This window comes from Lineus longissimus, chromosome 8 (assembly GCF_910592395.1).
Source record: "Lineus longissimus chromosome 8, tnLinLong1.2, whole genome shotgun sequence".
Taxonomy (NCBI): Eukaryota; Metazoa; Nemertea; class Pilidiophora; order Heteronemertea; family Lineidae; genus Lineus; species Lineus longissimus.
Window position 1 is genome coordinate 1,756,355 of NC_088315.1, and position 22,669 is coordinate 1,779,023.

Here is a 22,669-nt window from a genome sequence, read left to right on the forward strand (position 1 = left end):
AGACACATTTGCCTATGTATGATAGGTATGGCCTGAGCTATTGATTGGGTGCCTTTGAGTACTATCTCGTCTTGCAAGATCTGTACTATTGCTGACACCACGTACGGGCTTAGCTGAGTACAGTAATGTGCAAAGAGTTCTGGTCCGTCAGTGCATTTCGCAAACCAGTCTATCAGAGGAGGAAAACACGAGAATGTTTTGCTTCAGAAACATGTCCTTAAATGACATCCAAAATGCCCTCCTGGCTTTTTGTTCCTTTATTCTGCATGTTTCCATTGCCCTATAACACTGGCCACGTTTGTATTATTCAGTTCAGTTTGTCTATGTCCTTAACACACTTCTTTTGTAGTTGCGCTCCCATTATTGTTTTCATTGGAACATATCTTTTCTTGAATATCACTAAAATATATATGCTTTACAGGGATCAACAACCCCTCAAGCTGGCTACTAGGCCTAGTTATCGTCATCAGGGCCTACTATAATTGATAGGTGAACCAGTAACAATGGTTCATAAGATTCTAATTCAAAGCGAACAATTAGGTCCATGTTTATTGATGAGGGGCCTTGAGTTACCTACAGTATGATAATACACGAATTCATGAAATTTACCATTGTTCCCCAAAGTTTGTGAAAATACTTGAAATTTGGTTTATCATGCACTTGTTGGTCTGTGATTCCTTGAGTGTGGTCGTCGGCAAACGGGTGCAAGGTAGTCAGGGGGAGTTTCTTACGGTAGCTGCTCAGATTCTGTAGTTCGGGACAAAAAAGGGCACATTCAAAGCTATGTGGCTTGTTTTCCCAGGTGCCGCTTGCTGAATCGAAGTTGTTGTACAACAGGATCCATCGCAAGGGGAGGCTTTTCTTCATTAATCCGCCCATCTTTGACGAGGATAGAAACCCTACGTAGACGGCAGGTTCGATCTCATCGATGTGTTGTGATCAGCATTTCGGCCTGCACTAATATGACTAGGAACTGATCAGGAACTACCACATCACCAGAAGTTTTGATTAGTATTCAAACTTTTATCGTCATGCCGTCCGAGGACAAATACAAGATCTTTGACAACACGCCATCTGGAGAAATCAAATTCCTAGACTTCACCTTCCGAAAGCGAGAGATCGCCCTTGCCCTCGCCCTATCTGTGGTTGGTCTCCTGTGCCTCTCGCTGACCATACTCTTGGCAACCGAGGCCCTGAAGCCTGAGGATACTGGCTGTGACTCAGTAGGCTGTGTGGAAGCCGGGGCCCTACTGTACAGAAACATCAACTTCTCTGCTAACCCTTGTGAGGACTTCTACACGTACTCATGTGGCGGGTGGCTGCAGAACAACAAGTTAGAACCAGACGACGACACGCGGTCAGTCTATCACAATATCTGGTATAAGAACATTGATAAACTATACTGGATTCTCTACGCATCCCCCAAACATGAAACATCCAGCGCCGAAGTGAAACTTAAAAACTTCTTCGCTTCTTGCATAGACAAGTATGAGAAATTCCGAAACGGAGGTGTGCCTTTTATCAAGAAAGTCCTGAATACACTTGGAGGCTGGAACGTCTTTGGAAATTTGCAGTCGAATTGGAACTTCGATTCTGCTTTGAGACTTGTTCATGTTGATTTCTGGACCAATGCCCTGTTTACATTTTCCGTCAATCCTGATCCACACAGCCCCAGACAGGGAATAGTTGAGGTAAGTCAGCGTACCGTTCTCGAATCAAAATCGGAACCTCCATATTGAAAATGACCTTGATCTTTCCCCAAATTTTATGTGCCCAGACCACAACCATAATATTTTCTCTTTCCTTCGGCTGTTTGTGTCCTTGTTATATTATATGTTGAGGTCAAAAAGCATCATGAGGGCCTGCGAAGAAGCCCAATGGCTTTTAGGATTTTCAAGAGCTTTTGAAGCATTCCTTGTCAAGTCACCAACCCTTGTCCAAACTTATTAGAGATGTAACGAGGCCAAATGTCCCAAGAGATACTTGCTTTAGGTCTAGAGAAACATGCGGATGAATAATGATGAGGAAGGGGCGTGTGAGCAAACAAACCTGCAGTCCATAAAATCAGTTGTGGTTAAAGCGCATGAAGACGGATACCATTCACCAACAATCCAGTTTCTCTAGACTTCTGGACTTCTCTGGACACTGTCTTATGACTTCGCGTGTGTTCTTTGTGGAAGGAAGGATCATGCTCCGTTGACAACTCCGAAATTTCCTGACGAGAGGCATTTGTGCATCAATATCAGTGTGAATTGCCGAGAACCATGGAAAAGTACAAAGTATTCGGCAGCACCCCAAAAGGTGATATAACATTCTTCGAGTTCAAATTCACGAAACGGGAAATAGTGCTAGCAATCGTACTCTTCCTGGTGTTCTTAGTGTGTGTGTCGATGTGTATCCTGTTCGTCTCCTCCAACAAGTCTTATATGAACAATGGATGTCACACTGTAGGCTGCGTAGAAGCGGGCGCATATCTCTACAAGAACATCAACTGGACCACAGAGCCTTGCGATGATTTTTACAGTTTTGCATGTGACCGCTGGATCGAGAGGAACCCGATTGAGGGAAGAAGCGTGACAGAGACTGTGAAGGGCAAAGTCTCGAGATACAACCGGTATCGCCTGTATAGGATCCTCATGAAGCCACCAAAACATGGCCTATCATCGGAGAAGAAGCTAAAAGACCTCTTCAGCTCTTGCGTTAATGATTACGAGAGAATAAAGAGAAAAGGCGCACCATTTGTGACGAAGGTTTTGAGTAAAATTGGCTGGACCGTGTTTGGAACGTTCTCGAGTGCAAGATGGGATTTGACCAAGGCGCTCAAGGTGGCTCATGTAGACTTCTGGACCAAGGCGGTGTTTGATGTAAGAGTGGGACAAGATCTTGACAACAAGACTAAGAGAATCATCAAGGTAGGTTCGGTGAAAATATTCACACCAGGTGGTTTGGTATCAATCGTCTTTGCTTCTCAGGGTTTCGGGACAAGACCTGGACTATGAATTCATGATAGGGATAGGCAAGATCTCGATACTCACTCGCCATCTTGGCCAACAACCTTCACCAGTGTACACAGACCGAGGTAAAGTAACTGACCAATATGTTGTAACTCGATTCGTACTAAATGCCCCCTCCTCGCCTACCAAAACAAAACACAAAAGTATAGTCAAATGAAAACGTATTATTACAGTTTCCATGCTTTTGTATGAACGCATTACTTGTCTTATCACTACATGATAATTTGAAGTCTCTTTGAAACGGCAAGTATTTGATACCCGGCCTCGTGCTGATAACTCGATATCGACAACACAAGCTCGCGGGGCCCCAAATGACTTTTGCGCAGGTTAAGAAAAACAAATAACACAAGTTTTGTCAGTTTCAATATAACCATTTCCTTAGTTCTGTAGTCTTGTTCTCTAAAAGATGGTCGTAGAAATTTGGGCGGATCTTTCACTTGGGACGTCCACCAACCGCGATATAATACCATAGCCATTCAGATTGAAATACATCGAGCCCGCCATGTGGCATTATCAGTCCGCAAGTCAAAGGTAAATGGAGATATCACTAGATACCAACAACGTACTTAAAATCCCTTTACACACCCCGCTATTACTTCAATATCAAATAAATTATTACTTAACCAGCGAGTTATCTTTCTTGACACCCGGTGTGTTATGACACGTTCGTGTCATAAATACTTGTACAACGTCTATGAGAGGTGTATGACATGGTCATGTTGATCAACTAATTCGGATACTTTGAAGGAGGATATAGTAACACTGTGCTTTGAGGCAAACTCATATTCAGAGGCCCTCCCATATTCAAAATGGCTGACTCAAAGTATAACATCCAGGATACAGATCAAATAGTGCCCGACCACAAGCCATCAGGTGGAGGCGGTACGGCCCCCTTCGACGTGACACCAAGGGAAATAGTGCTGGCCATTTTAACCGCTATTCTACTTATTGCTTTGATTATCGTTGGTGTCATGCTCGGTATGAAACCATCCGAAGACCAAATCTTGGGAAAATTCTGCAATACTCCTAGGTGTTTGTTATCAGCGGGACACCTCGCGGAGAGCGCGAACCAGACTCTTGATCCATGTGATGACTTTTACGAGTACGCCTGCGGTGGCTGGGCCGGCCATCACCAAATCTCACCAAGCGAATCAGACCGGACTGTCTACAGCCACGCCTCCGAACAAAACGAGCAGAAACTCCGGCGGCTAATTGAAGAACCTGTTATCAGGAACACGGTAGACTCGACTGAGAGAAAATTGAAAAACTTCTTCACCAGTTGCATGGAGGGATACGAAGTCACGAAAAATGCTGGATACCCGTTGATTGATATTTTCAAGAATGCCTTTGGCGGCTGGTATGTGTTCAACCCTGCATTGCCAGGCTTTGATTTCAACAGTGGATTGCGAATGACCCATGTTGACTACTGGACAAATGCATTGTTCACGTTTTTCGTGGCACCTGATCCAGAAGCGCCGAAAAAACGTATCATTGAGGTTAGTTGGTATTTGTCAAAAGGGGGACGTTTTAGAATGCTCTCCATACTACATGTTGTCATAAACACCATTCCTTGGTCATTCTTAACTGGATTAGTGACTGCGACAGGTCAAAGTTTAATATCGCTACCTCGTTACATATCTTTATCAGCTTTCCCAATAAAGGGAAAAGTAATACGTACAGTGATTATGTTATTTAGACAGATAATATTTTGGAACTTCTCTAAGACGCTAGGCTATCACAATGTAAAGATAGTTGAACCTAAATCAAAACAAAGACACTAAATGGAGTTTTCTTTAGTTTGCCGCGGGATCAGTTCTATGAACGATTCGTTTGTAGGAAACTGTGGTTAGATTTGACAGTTGTTTTTCAGGAATGAGACTAGAGATAAAGAATAAGTAGACATAGCTTTGAAACTAGCACAAGAAGTGCTCATTATCTAGTATTTTCGTATTCTTCCAGGTGGACCTATCTGGTCTTGGCATGTACTATGGCTACTACTTACGTAACGAGTCCCAAAACGTCCGTGATGCCTACAAGGCCTACATGAGGACAGTCGCCCAGCTTCTGGTCCGGGACAACAACATGACCCTGAATGACGCTACCAAGCAGAGGATCGAGACATTTGTCAAAGACGTCTTCGAATTTGAGAAGGGATTAGCCAATGTAAGTTATGTTATGATCTTTTCCACTGATTTTCAGTTGGTGGTGATATCCAGTGTGTGCACTGGTTATCATATTCGTGGCATGCTCAATTAACTCAAAGTAGTGTTGGCAGTATCAGTATAGAAGCGGTTGCCTTGTCGCCTGTCGCAGCACGGGCGGTAGTCGTAACACGGGCAGTCGAGACCGTCGTCGTTGCATACTAACATATCCAGTGAGAGCAGAAGTCACTCTCAGCCAAGAACATCGAATGCCCTGAAACTTCAAACTTGAACCACTCTCCTCTCCTCTTCAGATTACAGCGAACACGCAACCCTCGGACAACCCCCACGACCGGGATAACAGAGTCTCACTGAGCGACCTCAATAAGAAGGCCGGAGCGGTAAGTGCATGGTTGCTATATCAAACTGTCCGGGAAGTTCGTCCCTACCAATCGTTCAGCTCAAGAAGTCCAGGAGAATATTACAAAATATCCGATAGGCAGATTTCACAAAGAGCTAGACGAACATTCGCGTACATTGAATAACGGATTTGCTCTAGCTCGTTTCTCGTGGCGTACCAAACACGAAAAACAAATACCTTCGTATCGTATAACTCAGGACGTTCTTTCCACCCCGCAGGTTGACTGGGTTAACTTCTTCACCTACATGTTCGCACAGGCTGGCGTTAACTCCAACACCAAGATTGTCTTGCTGGAAAAGGAGTTCGTCTACTTAGTCTCTGATTACGTGCAGACGCTTGGAGCCAATAAAGATAGGTAGGTGTCAGGAAAGGAAAGTCCCCTTTGTTAGTGGGTTTGACAACCTGACCCCCAGGCTCTCAAAGAAACGTCGTGGCTAACCATTTGGTGAGTGTCGTGTTGCGTATTTCAGAATCCTCAACAACTATTTGGTATGGCGGCTAGCCCAAACCTACGCCCAGGACCTCTCGTGGGAGTACGTGCACGCCAATAGGGAGTTCTACGTGGCGGTCTCGGGAAGGGCTGAGTTCCTTGGCACATGGCGGTTCTGTTTCTATCTCGTCTCGGATAAAATGAAGGACGCACTAAGCGCCATGTTTGTAAGGGATCACTTTGCTGACGAGAGTAAACCCAAGGTGAGAGAATGAGTAATGAGTTCGCTCGAGAATCATAAGAGGACGCATTGGTTGAAATGAGGAATAGCGTCACTTGTAAAGCGAGGTCGGAACCCCGGTGACTGTGTCCAAAAGTAAGAGTCATATCATGCCGAAATATAAACTCCGAACCACCTGAACCTGGACCTCGGGCTTACTGAATATACCACAACAAATCTGCACAACAATGCACTGATCCATCATGTTGGCGATGACACTGAAGTTAGATGAAAAGAGAGATGTTGAACTGAAGAAAGATTCCACTCATTTTAGGTCCATGAGATGGTAGGATATCTCAAGACCGCTCTTAGCAGCAGACTGCAGCAGGTGACCTGGATGGATGATGCCACAAGAAAGGTCGCGAAGGACAAGGTAGAGCTTCCCTAGTTTATCTGAAAATCAAGCCAAATTCATGGTGTCCACGAATTAAGGAGAAGACCTGTTCTAAAATCTATCATATTGCTACCGTACATTTGTACGAAGTATCCATTCCCTCACCCACAGTATTGCTACCGTGCATTACCAAGACTCCAGTCCCTGACGTGACGCTTACTTCTGTTGAAGGTTTCTCGACACTGCCCAGTTCTCCCAACTCTAGTTCCTATTACCATTCTAAAGTTGTGATGATCACCCCAACACCCTATCTTCGTTCTTCCAGCTCTCCTCGGTTGTGGACAAACTTGGCTATCCAGATTTCATGATGGATGACGCTCAACTGGACGACATCTACAGAGATGTAAGTAACCACCGTGTAACCAAGAGCGGGATTTCCATTTCAGCAATTCTCTTTGGCACTTGGTGGCAACTTCAATAAGATGATACGTGACTGTGTTTGTCAAAGGGACCGTGAACAACAAATGGTAAGAGGGTCCACCAAAGCAAAACACTGTTAAGAATAACCACAAACAAAGGAATCTGATCAAAAGGTTTTATCTCCCCAGCTCGTAATCGACCGCAAGACCTATTTCCAAAATATCCTCAACATCGCCAAATTTGAGAAATCCTACTGGAACCGCCGCCTCATGCAGGGTGAGAACCGAGATGAATGGAGGATGGCTACATACGACATCGCTGCCCAGCTTTACAACCCATGGAACGAACTCATGGTACCAGCAGGGATGCTCCAGTTCCCCCTGTTTGATAAGAAGTTACCCATGTATATGAACTTTGGTTCCATGGGAAGTATCCTGGCGCATGAATTGATAAATGCCGTTGACGAAGTTGGTAAGTAAGGTTTTGATGATGATGACAATGTTCTACATTTGCGTCTGGCAAGATGGAAGCGATTTTTTATATACTTGGACCAAGCATGATGAGCTTATATGCAGGTTGAACGACCATGAAGTCATAACAGTGGCTTCAAGGAATTTGTCTTCGCAAACTGGGTTTTAGTGTGTGTGTATAACGTTGGTTCCGGGTACTACGAGAATCACTATGGGTGCAAATGACTTCATAATATTCTCTCGCCCTCAGGTGGTTACTACAAGAAGGATGGCACCATCTTCGACTGGTGGACGAATGCAACCAACCAAAACTACCTGACTGCACGCAAGTGTGTCACGGACTTCTACCACAACAAGACAGCCGGGCCTTATCTTATCCTTGGGAGGAAGTATTCGGTAGGGAATGGGTAATGATGACTGCTACTATTAGAAAAGGGTCAATGGGGAAGCCGACCTTCTAGAACCGTGCCAGTTGTGATCTGCCATTGTACTCATTGTAGCCATCGCAGCCATTGTCGGTAGCAAGGGAGGTAGTTGGAGACTTCAAATGGTTGATAGTCCTCGTAACATCTAAATCCGTTGAACTCACATTTGGCAAAGCCGTTCCCTAATTCCTGATCTGGTGAACGAACGAACAGGATGACAGTATGAACTTATTTGATACCGAAGTTGGCAGAAGAAACTTCTTTTTTTCTTCTTCAGATCTTGATCAACGGTGCGAGGTATGCTAGATTTGGTGTCGCCGAAAGTGGGGGAATACGCCAAGCCTATTACGTACGTATGCAACTGAAAGACATGTATGCAGCCGCAAGTGCAACTGAGATGTCTGACAAGATATCATGAAACACTACCAACGTAAATGGTTTGCTGCAAGGAGGTCAAAGAGGGCTATTTGCTTTCAGAGTGTTTAGCCTTGTTACTGTTGGTCTTTGCGCTATCATACCAATGCTTTTTGCCAATCAGTAATTGATGCATTGTCTTTCCAACCACAGGCCTACAAAAGCTGGGAAGAAACAAATGGAGAAGAGAAGCTCCCTGCCGACTTGCATCTCACCAAAGATCAAGCCTTCTTCGTTTCATATGCACAGGTGAGCCAGCATCACAGTCATGTCAGGGTCGCCGGGCAGTAAGCCTTGCTCTAAAATGCTGGGAGTATTCTAGTCCACGAATGTGGGCGTAGGTCCGAATCCCAGTTCTGACACTTTTTGTTCAATAACATCAGATTTGCCTGTACCTTTTCATTTTACCGCAGCGCCCATATACCTTACTGACTTTTTGACTCCTGGTCGACTTATGGCACTTTACTCTGTATCTTAATATTCCAGACCAACTGTTTTGTGAGAAGAGATTACTATTCTTACTATTACGCCGTCCGAGGGAGAGTCCCAGAAGATATAAGGTAAGATACTAGTATAGAATTTTGGTTTGGTGCCTCATGACTGATGGTGCATGGGAAAGGCGTTTTGCCAACACCTTCTCGAGACCCTTACGGCAGTAGTGGTTGATGTATTCGAACAATGACATTTTGCGGACTCAACTGTAATGTCAACTGTCCTCATTTTCAGAACGAATGGTGCGCTGGCCCAACTTGATGAGTTCCAGAAAGCTTTCAAATGTCCGGCAAACTCAAAGATGAACGCAAAGAAGAAGTGTAATTTGTTTTAGAATTGAGAGGAGATGTAGAGAACGGATTTGTTTGAGAATGAGATGACTTTGAAAAGTGGTAGTTTTAGAAAATGATGCGAGGACCTGAAATAACGAAAGGACTTTTGTGGAAAGTGGCATTGGATGCGAAGCAGTGACATAATTATTGTAAATACATGAAATAATAGAAACGTTATACAAATTAGTTATGCAAATGTTTGTGTCTGAGGCACGGTCTGTTTCGTGACTAAAACATCATGCAATAGTTCTTGGTCAAATGTAACAAAGACTAGTATTTCTCAGTGAATTATGTGGCCAATAATATATGAAATGTACAAATGATATTGATTTTGCTAAAAGCGTTACGTCTAATGCGATGTACTACAGAGTAGATACGAGTACCTAATGTGGGGTTCCTACAGTTCCGTCAATTACATGTATGTGTTGTAGCGGTTATTTCTTAGCGATTGGTTTTTTATCAGATATTTCCAATTCGCCGTGTCCCCTATAAGGCTACTAGGTGCAATGGCGTTAACATATCGGCGCAAATAAAACATGCTTTATTGATATTTTTATGTTTACATGTGTTAATTTGCTTGTTCACCAACCATTCGGGCTGATTACATGAGGAATCCTTCGCTTGGTTATCCATTATACGACACTCTACATGATTTATCCTATTTCCTAACAGATGATACATTGGGTATCCCGGAGGCGATTTTTTTCCTGAACCTTTGGGGCACTACAGTGTACATTTGTACAGGGACTTTCAGTCAATCAGATTTCGACAAATACATGACGTCAGAAGTCTTAGAAACTTTAGAGTAGTTGGTAGAGCGCTCGTCAGAAATGGCAGAATACAATTTTCGATCCAAAGGTCGCGAATTCGAATCCGGTTGTGGACAACATTTTCATTTTGATATATGAGAATCTCCCACTTTAAAGTGTTTGCAGTTTCATTGTAAATATGATACTTGCATCCAGTACAATTGGACTAAATTTAAATTCAATGCAGTAAAGTATTTGGTCGATTCACGCGAAAGCGCTGTGTTAAATTTCAATCGATGTAACTCTTCGACAGCTGTGGTCTTTGATTGAAAAAGACCGACACCGAATTATAGATATACATTTGATACAGAATATTCTGGCAAACTTTCAGATAATGAAATAATTGGCGACAGGAGGGCTTATGGCTGCTGCTTATGTCACACGAAATGTGATTCATTTCAACAGCTTGCTTTACATGGTGCCTGAAAAACATATTGACCAAACTTTGGCCACGACATCCCAACATGAAACACTGACAAGCCGAGAGCCGCCTAGATCGACTACAGTTTTCGGGGTGACAATTCGATATATCGCCCTTCTATCGCGGGCACCGTGTTTGTAATGAAAACAGATTTCCAAATCTTTTCGTTGTTTCAAACATTTCCATACGGTATTGCAACGTCCTAGCAGAAACATTTTACAGACAAAATAAAAATGTCACATTGATACAATGACTGCGTATGAAATTCTACATTCTCTATTACACTTGAAGGGCGTTCATTAGTGTACATGCTCGTTGGAGTTGTCATGCAAACATGATTGGATACATTTCGTAAACAAAGCATAGAATATGCACAGAGCTAGCTGCAGAGTGGAAACTGTGGGTTCCCAATTCGATATTCTCTCATCACTTTGTTTGCTCTTGCGGCACACTCTGAGATAGAGTGTTTACTCCTGGGCCAAACAGACTGTAGAGCACAAAATCGAATCAGATGAAGTCATTTGAAGACTTGTCCTTACCATGTCATGTTAACTTCATGCCGTATTATCAATGGTCATTGCATACATCGGAATAAGGAGTATTGCTTGTTTGTGATTTATCAATTATTGGATATGATGTCAGTTCAGATAACAACACCTGATACAAAATGTTACAGAAGTGGAAACACGTGTCACCCATTGTGTACTTTTATTACATGTCATTCCCTTGGATTGCCGCACATTTGGCGGTTTTTTGCAAATTGATACTCCCGTAATTCACTGCCATATCCAATATGCTAATGAGAGTGTAGTTCAGGATTTCATTCGCTGATACATGTAGATGTGAATCAAACTAGATATTTAAACAGCTGAAAACAACCTGTTTCAATATGCTGAAGAAGAGATGACCGACGTGGAAACTGGAGGATCATTTGTGTACAACGCTTAATGGATTCGCAACACTTCATGACGACATGAGAGTTTGGATTTTCTAATTGGAAACATTGTGTGAAGGAGACACCATTGGAACCCGTCGGCAATATTTTAAAGCAGGAACACATTTGTGAACCTGTGAAAAGATAATCATGGGATGGTTTCGTGACTATATGGCTGATGTGAACTTCAAGGGATACGCCGTGGTGGTCTTAGCGACCCTAGTTAACATTCCAGTCGCTGGATTTATGCAAAGTTTCGGAGTTTTCGTGAAGACCTTTGACAAGTATTACTGCCCAGGAGACTGCCTTCAGCTATTAGGTAAGTACGTGTATAGCAAAACCTGGAGTTCTAATCAGTTCGAACTTTTTCCAACTCCCTTTTTTTAAACCGCTTTAAAAGTAACTACGACGGAAGCTGGAAGCGCAAATGCCCCGTCTTTGGGTTTTTTCATGCCGACTTTGGCCGAGTTGTCGACTAGTATAGGCCGAAACAGATGTCAGCGCGTCAAGGTCGTGAGTTCATCACACGGGGCATGACGGGGCACATCCAATGTGCGGCTTTACTTTTTAACACACAACAGATAAATGTTCAATTAGGACAGATACTTTATTTTTGCTAACGGGAAGATTTTAGATAACAAGTGTTTTATTCACCATTTTTTACTCACTTTCACATAGATTATTCAATATTCATTGCGGCTGTAGTACGTTCTTGCCTGTTGATGCGAAGACCTCCAATAGCACAACCACCATCCGCAACCACGAGCAATACTTTGATATGCGTCCCAGCCTTACTGGGTTAGGTGGGCTCTTCAGAATAGTTAGCAGACATATCTGCTATTCCCCGCATGTATATATTAAACATGAACTCACTCAGATTGTGTGTAACCACCGCGTACATTGCAGCAGTGCATTACCTGCTGGTATATTATTGACATCTTCAAGTAGGGAACGCAAACAGAAACGCCACATCTGGTTCAAACAAAGCGGATCATTTATATGCAGATGACGAAGCAGGCTCCCTAGCAATGTCTATCAAAGGAACCGTGAGAATAAGAGAATTCCATCAGGATCTATGCGATGTACATGTATATACCATGTAATAGGCTTTTGGTAGACGCGTGTGTTAGGATTTTGAACAGTCCTTTCGAAAAGCTGAAATGACTACCTCAGGTTTACACACTGACCAATTTCCATATTTGTGATTGGTTCAGTTCTAAAGACTGCACCGGTGGGGCAGATATGAAGGCTTCGTATTGGCCAATACAGCAGGGTCATTCGTTTAAAGCGTTGGCGCAAAGGAACTGAATGGTGATCGGCATCATTAACGACAGGAAAGTAAAGAGGATGACACTTTTTTCATGATCAATTATATTTTGGTCTGGCGACCCGACACAAGTGTGTGAACAGCCATTTCCAGCCATTCTCAGCTCATAGCAACGAGGCATATAGACAGGGCGTTGGTGCGAATGGTTTCACAGTGATTGCATGATTAAAATTGATGATAAATGACATATTTTGTTGAAACAGATGGTTTCGTGTTTACAACTTGAAAGATCTATATGGTTGTAATCTTGCGTGTTAAGATGACATAAATATAATTTCATGTCGATGCAAATACTGAAAAGTGAATGACAAATGTGTTGGTTCATGTGCCCTGCACAAAGCTCATAATCTATTCAAAAGAATCATAAGTTAACGAGGTAATTGACCATCCAACATCCACCCTTGCCTGTCATTTACTTTTGGTCAACCATTCATTTTGTGTCGTTTTGCACGACTCTAATATCATCGCTTATTCATTTTCCTTCACCCTCAGGATGGATCGCCGCCTTGCCGTACGCCATCAACCTCATAATCTGTCTGGTAGTCCTCCGCATCCAGACACGCTTTGGCGACCGAGGACCCTTCATTATCGGTGTCATCCTCTCCGCTGGAAGCCTGGTAGCCACGTCCTTCGTTAGTAATATCTACATCATGTTTGGGTCGTATTGCCTCCTGTTCGGGATAGGTTCAAGCCTGGTGATGTACGTCCCATTCGCTGTACTTGATTGGCATTTCCCCGAGGATCATCCGAGACATGTGCTAGCTACCAGTATTGTTACCTTGGGGGCACCAGTTGGTGAGTATAGCCCGGCTTTATCTTGGTAATGGCTCATGGGTCACCATGTGGCTGTTAAAGTCGCCAGCCCGCCAAACGGATTATGAAGCGCTCCTTTCTCATTACTCATGACTCTAAGGTGTGGCGCAGAGAACAATCAATGAACGGACTTTCCATGCAAATAACTGTAACCAAGGTGTTTTAGAATTCCTAGCATGAAACAGTTATTCTTAGCGCTATAAGTAGTCATAGCTCTGTCTCCGATCCTAGGTGTCTTCATCATGAATCCACTCGCCTCCTACCTCGACAACCGAGAGGGCGTAGGTACGGACGGTTGGCGCTACTCCCTGCGGACCTTCGCCGTGGCAATCCTGCTGCTGGGTCTACTGCCCGTGACAGTCATGAAGCGACCAACTATCGTAATAAAGAGGCAGGAGGAGTACGAGGAGATGGACGGAGAAGAGGGAGAACCGACGGAGCCAAAACCCTTCATTTCAAGACACTTCCGCGAGAGTTTCAATACGCTGTCGATAATGTGGGTGTTGACCATCATGTTTATATCGTACGGGATTTTTATACCAAAAATACATTTTGTAAGTATAGTTCAACGCAATGAATCTTAGAACAGTTCGATTCCTTGAAAACACTCCTTGCCAGCTGCATCATCGAGAATCCACATGAGTACAGACACCCTACACAGTCCAACCTTGAACGAGACCAGATCTACACGCCCCCACGACCAATATCAGATTCGTTTATATCTCCACCAAGAGCAAAAAATAAAAGTCGGCCCGTCTGGAAACCACGTTTCATGGTCGACGTTCTGAGTATATATCAGTGTCCTTTAAAAAGTACTGGAAATTAGCTGTTAGCTAATGCTAACTGCAGCCACTGAATCTAAACCTTGACTCTTTTCTATCGAATACGAGTGTCTGCAAATAAATTTGAATCAAAGCAGCCAATTCTTGGGTAACCTTGTTTTCCGCGTTTCAGATAAACTATATGTCCGCAAGTCTCAATGTTTCGGAAGAGTTAGCCGCCCAAGCAATAGGATACGAGGGGATAGCAGAAACGATATCAACACTTACAGTTTCGTTATTAGGTTAGATGGGCTACATATTTATCATTCCCCATTGAAGGCATTAGAGAGGTGAACGACTGGAAACGTTAACTACAGCAGACCCAGTTTCCAAAGTGTTCATTATCATTCATCAGACATGTCTAGGGACAAACAATTGGATCCCTAGCTCCAGTCCAAAGGCTTCTTGAAAGCAGTCAATGACTTGATAATCCATCACACCAGTTGCACTTATAAAAAACGAGACAAATAGAGCAGTCAGGCCAATAAAATGAAAGCAGATTTTATAGAAACAAAGTGTGACCACTTGTCCTGAACAGCTGTCACTGATCGATCATCAGCATCATTGATTCAGAGGCCTAAACAGGGATAAGTTGGAAGACAAATACACCCACTCGATCATAATGAGTGTACGGGGAGTAGAGTCCGCCCCGCCCGTAGGGGTTCTTGCTCTCACCAGTCACCGATAGAAGATGACTGGGGAGCAATTCGTTGAGCTGTACGACGAGTGCAACGAAGAATAGAGATGTATCAGGTTTATTTGCAGAAGGTTCAGCTGGAGCCTTTCCGACGAGGCGTTCCCCCGACGGCAGCTAATTCCAAAACTGTCGATATCAAATCACATTGCGAACACCTGACGGTATCACGGTCACAGTCCATAGGCCTAGTTTCATAAACAACCTTGATTATTATATTACAGATATAGGCCTAGTCCTGATATCTAACCTTATACCGTCAGCTGTGCATTTATCTATCATATGTTTATTGTGTATACTAGAGACATTCTAGTACATGCCCCCCTCTAACGAAGATCGACAAAGGTACTGAGTCGATCGACCTTGTCCTCAAGGTCACATAAGGAACTACTCCACCAATTCATTAATTACAACAGCTGGATTAAATTACCGGTTGGACGATTAAACAATAATAACATATTATAGATATCTCGAAACGATAGTCATAATCCGATATGTAGATATTGTCCTGATAATCTGCATTGTCTAAATCCGATATATAAGTAGAGAAAAAAAAGTTTAATTTGTACATGTAATGAAGTTATGGCTTTCCGTTCCACTTGAATAAAAAGTATAATGTCGATGACGAATCAAACTTTGGGATAGCAATTGCGCCCAGTTCTATGTTGTGGTTCGGAATAAAGTACTCTTGAAACGGATTAAGACGACCACCTATGACAAGCAAATAAACGGACAGTTTGTTAACTACCGACAATGAGTTCCTGCCCATACTTGATCTCACATACTCCCATACGCAGTCGTCTACTGAAGCAGTTCCGCTCATACTTAGTTCTGCAAAGGGCAAGTCTCTATGAGAATCTGATCTTGTAGCGATTAGAATATTCAGTTGATCTTTCACATAGCACGGTAGCCCCCTGTATCCCTCGGACGTGGACGTCGGTTCCGTGCCTAAAGCAGCTTGCTGTGACGTATAGTGTAACTGTGTTTGATTATTCCCACTCGGTTCTTCCGTAGCGATTTCTTCAATGTTAGGGTACATGATATTTGTAATACAACTATAATATTCTGGAACATCAATCAGACAGTCCGTTATTAATTCCTGATCCGCAAACTCTTCTGGTCCAATTTTGACTTCAGTAGCCAAAGAATCACCACCTGAAAGTTCATCACATGTTATAATAGGTGCTACAAATATCTGATCTTGATCACTTTTACCCTTCTTGTTGCTGTCGTGGTTATGTCCTATACCAAGAGTAGGTTCTATGTCTGAACACCGGTCCGAAAGATCTGTTCCTTCTCGAAATATCGTGTATTGTTGAGAAAAGACTGTGTTGTCTTTCGGAAATCGACGAGGGCTTTCCTCTTCATTATTAGGCTCAAACGATGGTGCGTTTGGATTTAATGGTCCGACAGTAGTGGTCTGACATTGAGTTCGCTCACCGTTGTTTAACACCATCCGTAACTTCTTCCGCTGAATGAAATCCAGCATACGGGCTTTGTCCCTTTTTCTTTTCCCTGGTGATTTTCGACAAACTTGTGGTGTCATTTCCCGTATGGTCCCAAAATAATCGTTTCGCCGCCATTCGAGAGTTAATTTGCATCCGTCTGCAAAAACGTTTAAATTCCATGTTGCATCATCGGCGCACAGTCCAAGATTTCTTAAATACTGATCCACGAGTGTCATGTTGAAATTGAGTTTAACATTGTCCTCCACAGTAAGATATCTTCACCAAGCCCACTTAGCGGGTGCCATGTACGGGAGTAGAGTCCGCCCCGCCCGTAGGGGTTCTTGCTCTCACCAGTCACCGATAGAAGATGACTGGGGAGCAATTCGTGGAGCTGTACGACGAGTGCAACGAAGAATAGAGATGTAACAGGTTTATTTGCAGAAGGAAGTCCCCGGTTGATACATAATTTGTAGTGGTTCAGCTGGAGCCTTTCCGACGAGGCGTTCCCCCGACGGCAGCTAATTCCAAAACTGTCGATATCAAATCACATTGCGAACACCTGACGGTATCACGGTCACAGTCCATAGGCCTAGTTTCATAAACAACCTTGATTATTATATAACAGATATAGGCCTAGTCCTGATATCTAACCTTATACCGTCAGCTGTGCATTTATCTATCATATGTTTATTGTGTATACTAGAGACATTCTAGTACATGAGCATGAGCAAGTCCATACACTCATGTGGTCGTGATGAAGTTACCTTGGCCGATTCAAACTGATCATCCAAATAGCAAAGAAGAAGCTCAATGGACCTTTCTTTCATGTAATATAACTAACACCCAATTGAAATGTTCCCACAATACTTCGATGTTTTTCATATATCACACGTATTTTCCAGCCCATTTTGACATTAACTGTCCCTTACAATACCAATAACGACTATATTTCGTCTCTTTTTTCCAGGTACTCTTCTATCAAAACATCTATTTTATTTCTACCTGGTCGGCTGTGGGACACTAGCTGTAGCTAATGGAGTACTGATTCTTGCTGATCGATATTTCGAAGTTGTCATATATTGTATGGGTAAGTGTAACAATAGTCAGTACATGTTTAGGTTTGGATAAACACGGTTCAAGGCAACTTCAAACATCACCATCCATTCCTGGACCAATCGATCTACAATGGGAGCGAATTCAAATGAATTGAGACAGGCTATACAATGAATAACACAGATTCAAATTCATGCAATAAGCAAGAGGCAAAGAATCAATATTCAAATGGTGCAGAGAGAAAAATCAACATTTTGAATGTATTAACTTATGAGATTTAACACCTGTTTAAAAGTTCTCTAGATCTCTAACTTCATTGTTTACCCTGGGTTGTTAGAATGTGTATTATAGGAAAATATTTTGAGAAGCATATGCTGCTCAATAGACATGAAATTTGATATTTTTTGTCTCCTATTTCCACTGCACACAAGGTAACGGACGGCTTCCTGACCTTGACTTTTTCTCCCTTGATATTATTTCAGTTCACGGCGCCATGGATGGTTTCCTGATGACCTTGACATTCCCTATCATTGACCTTGTGGTAAAGAAGCGGGAGCATAGGAACTATGTCTGGGGTTTTACGCAGCTTGGTATCGGAGTGGGACAGCTCATTGGTTTGCCAATGACAGGTCAGTATACTACGGACTGTAGCTGTGATGCTGGCCCGGGCGCTGGGCTGGAGTTCGCTGCGGTTCGATTTTATTCGTCATCTAGTCCATCGAAGCGCCGCCTGGGGGCGGTTGGACAATTAATGTTTCGAGGAAGGGAAAGATCAGAGATGATATCGGAGTGCATTCGCGTTGTTGTCCATGGACGTCCGCATCAAATATCCTCCCAGTGGTTTCAACGAAAATGTCGCCCTCTTGCGTGATCGTACAGTTGCACTGCAGTCCGGGTTCTTTTTGTCGGTCACTTTTGTCGGTCGGCTTTTCGAGCTGTTCACTGGCTGATTGTCTGGCGAGCCCAGTAACCAGCTGGCTAGATAGTTACATGAGAGAATGGCGCTGAATCTAACCTTTTGATTGTCACAACTGAGTCCACCCTTTTTTGTTTCAGGTTTTATGTACGATATGACCAAATCATATAGCTCGACTTTCTGCACATGCGCAATAATATTCGGCTTGTCATTTTTCATGGTCGGATTTGTGTTCATAGGGTCGAAAATACGAGCGTACAGGAATAATCGAGAGGAGGAAGAGGACAAGGAAATACTGTCAAAACCAAAGGATCAGCTGACGATCGAAGCGCCGCCTGGGGGCGGTGTGGACAATAAAGGTTTCGAGGATGGGAAGGATCAGGGTTGATATCACGTTTGTACTTCCTCTCATGGTAGTTTATTGCCAACTACGGACTCTGTCGCAAGTTAAAAGTAACCGAAATCTCTGGCAAGCAACGATTGGGCAATCAAAGCGGGTTAATTTTGGTGAATTAGCCACGTGGCCTAGCGCAACTCTTGCAAATACCCGACAGAATCAGGAATATACGACCTCGAGCAACCTGGTGTTGGTAACCATCTACTGCTACAACTCTCAGTGTCAAAAAGTAACATCCCTGGCCGCAGGCAGCATTAGCGCTACACCACATTATATACCATCGCGGCGGCTTTGCGTTTCAGATACAAATCCGGTCCACCCCAACCTTCCATGGGCGTTTTGACCCCATATACTTAAGAAACGTGCCACAGTGGTGTGCCACACAGCAAATTGATGTTACGTCTGCACAGTACTTGTGATATACATGTATACCGGTACGACATATTTTCATATGAACTCTGTGATACTACTTTTCTATGGTTTGGTTTAATGTAAATGACATTACTTGATCGTGAAATATGCTGTTGAATACGTGTTCTTCTGGATCTCAATTTGTATGTTACTTTGACAAGTTATGTCGAGAAAGGAACATTAAAGTTGTGAGCAATATAAGAGGACGAAACACCAAATAGTATTTGGAAAAAGCAATTAGGTACATCTCCTCTAACGTTCTGCAGGGTATGATTAGCTATCAGTAATGAGGGTATCCGACATGTATCTGCCGGTTGCCATGCTTGTGTCTTGTACAGAAAAACGGGCGGTCTTTGCGTCGGTCATTCACTCATGTTGAAATATGAATAAATCATTTTAACCAGTAATTACTCCAGTGTATAGTGCTATGATGGGTTGCTGTTCTGGATATCAACTATAGGTCTCCCTGGGATACATTGTTGCCTTATTGTCCTGTTGATCGTGTTAAAGTCGCCTGCAGCACGTCCTTCTCTCACATTCAGCAGTCCTGCTTTCCTTGTATCATATTCAGTCGTTCCTTTAACTCTATGGCGTTAAGCAGTCCTGCTTTCCCTCTCAGCATCATGCACAGTAGCTCATTTTCCCTTGTCATCTTGAGCAATCTTGTCAACACTGTCATCACAGGCACCTCTTTCCTTCTCAAAGTGATTTTCCTCCCAGAGACGTTCATTGAGATCACAGAGCTGCTGTAAGAAGCCAGCATTGGGTGATATCTCCCGCTGATCCCTGACAGTCCTCACTGCATCCTGAGCAGTCATCTTACACTTCAACATCAGGTAGGCCAGCACCAGCGTGGCCGACCTGCTCACACCTTGAACACAGTTTGCCATGACTTTGCCTGAAAAGAATTGAGGCGTCATTAGCACCAGGGATTATAACGAACAGTATGAACACGGAGGAGAACGTCCTGTTTTCTATAGTGTTCCCTTATCAATGAGGGAAACGGATAGAACGACTAATGAATAAATTACAACGGCAACAATAGTTAACTTATAAATGATGATATAGTAAAACTGACTTAAGTGCTGTAGGGGATTAACTCTGCAGTACTTATACCGGAGTTGTAGGGGATAGTGAATCTACATCATCATACCAATCAATTCTAACGGGAAGGCAACTAGTTGTGCCCTTACCTTTCGACTTGATGGCATTATCTATGAAGTCAGCCGCTTCATCAAAATGTTCATTCAGTTTGAAGTTCAGCGTGTCCGTGGCTTCAATCCCCAGGAACTCCATGCCGAACTCCCGATAAAAGGCTTTACCAGTGTCAACCCAGAACTGGCCCTTTCCTTTTGCTGCGTTCAAGACATGGGTGACGCCGAGCCGCTTCAGGAGGTGACGACTTTTGGCAGCAGATCTGTGAATTTATCAAACAAATAAAGAGCTTGATAACCACGATCATTGGTACAAATTGTCAGTTAGGGTGACTGTCTATAGATGGCTAACTTGCAGTTTATAGAAATCTTTCATTGTTCGGGTTGTTTTTCTGATATGGATTTGAGCTGGATATAAATACCAACTTTATAATGGTGTAGGTGAAGGGGGTCATGTCTATATACAAAAGGAAATACACTAGTATGCTCCAATAACTACATTGACAAAGGGATACACTTTATAGGTCTATACATAGGCCTATAATTTCCCACAATATGATGTAAGCTTACATGAACATTGTGAATATACACGAGTACCAGTACTATAATTTTATATACTTTAATCATGAAAGACAATTGCATACTCTGTTATTTCTCTATGGCAATCATGGATAAGTGGTGTCAGTTCAGCTGGAGTTTTGTTGGGCGAGTAGATCAACTACGTATTACCGACAGAGATAATAACAAATCCGTATCACGGGATCCATGTGCTATCTATCACCATTGAGTGAAGTTTCACCAAAACTTACGCTTCTCCAAGAAATATACTTGGATACACTTCATGATATGCCTCATTTGGAAGCATGGTGAATCCTCCGCTCGGTCCGGTGATGATCTCTTCAAGTTCCTCTACGGTGCATTGAGGTAACTCGTCAAGGTCTTTGCCCTGGTATCGCGGATGAGACCTCCAGTTAGTAGCCATTGCTTGATCATTCAGAACCAGAATGAAGAAAGTGAAAAAATACTTAGATATATACTACTTTTTCTATCGAAGCACGTGGAACTGCATAGGCCTACTGCGAAGATAGAAGCAGCAAATGCTGGTAGATGCCTGATTACGTATATCCAGCACCAATCCCCCTGCACCAAAAAGAAATAATGAGCTGATAAGCTGAAAAGCTGATTAAGATGAATTGATATCCCATTCAAATAACCGCGCGTCTAGGTAATCCCAGGTTACCACAACCCGCCATTACGATCACTTCACTATAGAATCGACCATGATTTCCACAGAAGTACAGGCTCCAGATAGGCCTTTACGATTATCGAGTAGCATTGAATACGACAAATAATGAATCCTGGTACATACCTGCTACACAAGTCGAACAATTATCACACACATTGACGGGCTATCGTCACAACCGTTCCAGAAAGATGTTTCAGAAATCAGCGCATTGTTGATATACTGCACTGATAGGCTGTTGATCTATATTAGGTGTGCTGGCGAGGAGTAAAATAAATGGCGGGAGAAGCAAATAGACAGTTATCCCGTTATCGAAGTTATAGGAGGTGTGTGTGTGGGGGGGGGGGGGGGTATTGCTGCGCATGCTTGCATTGGGAACCTGACCAAATTACCATAACCTACTAATTTGTTGGCCTATTCTGGGCCAATGAGAAAGAATGGAGTCGGGACATGCCATACTCAAGACAGCAGCAGACCATCCAATCTCGTTCTGACGTCCCTGAAACGGTCCAATTCGTATTCAGATCATGTGGGAGGGCGTGATTAATGTTCGGCCATCTGTGCGTCTCAGATAGGAAATAAGCGCTTGTTGCATTGCGGAACCATTCCTTTGATAACATTGGGTGTAACGATATTGCAGCCTTTCTTGGACATTGTAGGAATGATGTGAAATTCGCAATCCTCTCCCGCGATTGAAAAAAATAACTAGAGGACGTCTTCATTTGATGCATATTCAAGCGGTCAAAACTGAGAATGCAATTAAACTTCTTTTTGTCGCCTGAAGACGTCTTCATTTGAGTTTAGATGTAATGATTGCCACATTATCCAATCTTCGCACCCGAATTGTTCGCGTCCGATTCAGATCACGAGCCTCCTGAATGTCCATCTTGGGATAATGACCTCCGGTACGAATCAGCTTGGCTGGAGCAGGAAACGGACGATCACTGCATTGCAACAAGTCAGATTGATTGATTGATGTGTTAAGCTGGAAAACATTACTTGAAAGCTTCTGCAGCGTCCATTGATGTCGACGTACTGAGTGTGTGTCATTTCAA

The 22,669-nt window shown here is 43.1% G+C and overlaps 3 protein-coding genes across 4 annotated transcripts; 2 read left to right on the plus strand and 1 right to left on the minus strand.

Moving 5' to 3' along the window:
• The first annotated feature begins 676 nt into the window (after positions 1–676).
• LOC135492293 (endothelin-converting enzyme homolog) lies at positions 677–9,729 on the plus strand. 2 transcript variants are annotated; one of them, XM_064778662.1, is made up of 13 exons: positions 677–1,691; positions 4,974–5,177; positions 5,470–5,556; positions 5,795–5,931; positions 6,047–6,269; positions 6,561–6,659; positions 6,946–7,023; positions 7,229–7,511; positions 7,761–7,906; positions 8,213–8,284; positions 8,503–8,598; positions 8,836–8,909; positions 9,076–9,728. In XM_064778662.1, exons 1-13 carry the CDS (start codon positions 1,032–1,034, stop codon positions 9,173–9,175), a joined length of 2,259 nt encoding a protein of 752 aa, XP_064634732.1. In that variant the 5' UTR covers positions 677–1,031; the 3' UTR covers positions 9,176–9,728. The 2 variants fall into 2 exon arrangements, with proteins under 2 accessions (XP_064634732.1, XP_064634733.1); XM_064778663.1 differs by lacking the exon at positions 677–1,691 and adding an exon at positions 2,015–2,912 and having other exon boundaries at positions 9,076–9,729.
• Positions 9,730–11,060: 1,331 nt separating this feature from the next.
• On the plus strand, positions 11,061–19,237 carry LOC135492779 (monocarboxylate transporter 13-like). Its single transcript, XM_064779421.1, has 7 exons — positions 11,061–11,656; positions 13,157–13,459; positions 13,709–14,031; positions 14,432–14,540; positions 17,408–17,527; positions 17,976–18,122; positions 18,550–19,237. The coding sequence occupies exons 1-7, from the start codon at positions 11,488–11,490 to the stop codon at positions 18,795–18,797; spliced, it is 1,419 nt and encodes a 472-aa protein (XP_064635491.1). The 5' UTR covers positions 11,061–11,487; the 3' UTR covers positions 18,798–19,237.
• A 33-nt stretch (positions 19,238–19,270) lies between these two features.
• On the minus strand, positions 19,271–21,891 carry LOC135492780 (dual specificity protein phosphatase 3-like). Its single transcript, XM_064779422.1, has 4 exons — positions 21,741–21,891; positions 21,181–21,355; positions 20,411–20,634; positions 19,271–20,115 (listed from the first exon to the last, which is right to left on the minus strand). The coding sequence occupies exons 2-4, from the start codon at positions 21,351–21,353 to the stop codon at positions 19,853–19,855; spliced, it is 660 nt and encodes a 219-aa protein (XP_064635492.1). The 5' UTR covers positions 21,354–21,355; positions 21,741–21,891; the 3' UTR covers positions 19,271–19,852.
• Between the last annotated feature and the right edge of the window lie 778 nt (positions 21,892–22,669).

Bases quoted from the DNA above. Each gene is read 5' to 3' on its own strand.
- LOC135492779 (XM_064779421.1), top strand. From the start codon at position 11,488: ATGGGATGGTTTCGTGACTATATGGCTGATGTGAACTTCAAGGGATAC. The intron at 14,541-17,407 runs GTTAGATGGGCT...TCTTTTTTCCAG, and splicing joins ACTTACAGTTTCGTTATTAG to GTACTCTTCTATCAAAACAT. The intron at 18,123-18,549 runs GTCAGTATACTA...TTTTTGTTTCAG, and splicing joins CATTGGTTTGCCAATGACAG to GTTTTATGTACGATATGACC.
- LOC135492293 (XM_064778662.1), top strand. From the start codon at position 1,032: ATGCCGTCCGAGGACAAATACAAGATCTTTGACAACACGCCATCTGGA. The intron at 5,932-6,046 runs GTAGGTGTCAGG...TGCGTATTTCAG, and splicing joins CTTGGAGCCAATAAAGATAG to AATCCTCAACAACTATTTGG. The intron at 6,660-6,945 runs GTAGAGCTTCCC...TCGTTCTTCCAG, and splicing joins GAAAGGTCGCGAAGGACAAG to CTCTCCTCGGTTGTGGACAA.
- LOC135492780 (XM_064779422.1), bottom strand. From the start codon at position 21,353: ATGGCTACTAACTGGAGGTCTCATCCGCGATACCAGGGCAAAGACCTT. The intron at 20,635-21,180 runs GTAAGTTTTGGT...ATAAATTCACAG, and splicing joins AGTATATTTCTTGGAGAAGC to ATCTGCTGCCAAAAGTCGTC. The intron at 20,116-20,410 runs GTAAGGGCACAA...AATTCTTTTCAG, and splicing joins TAATGCCATCAAGTCGAAAG to GCAAAGTCATGGCAAACTGT.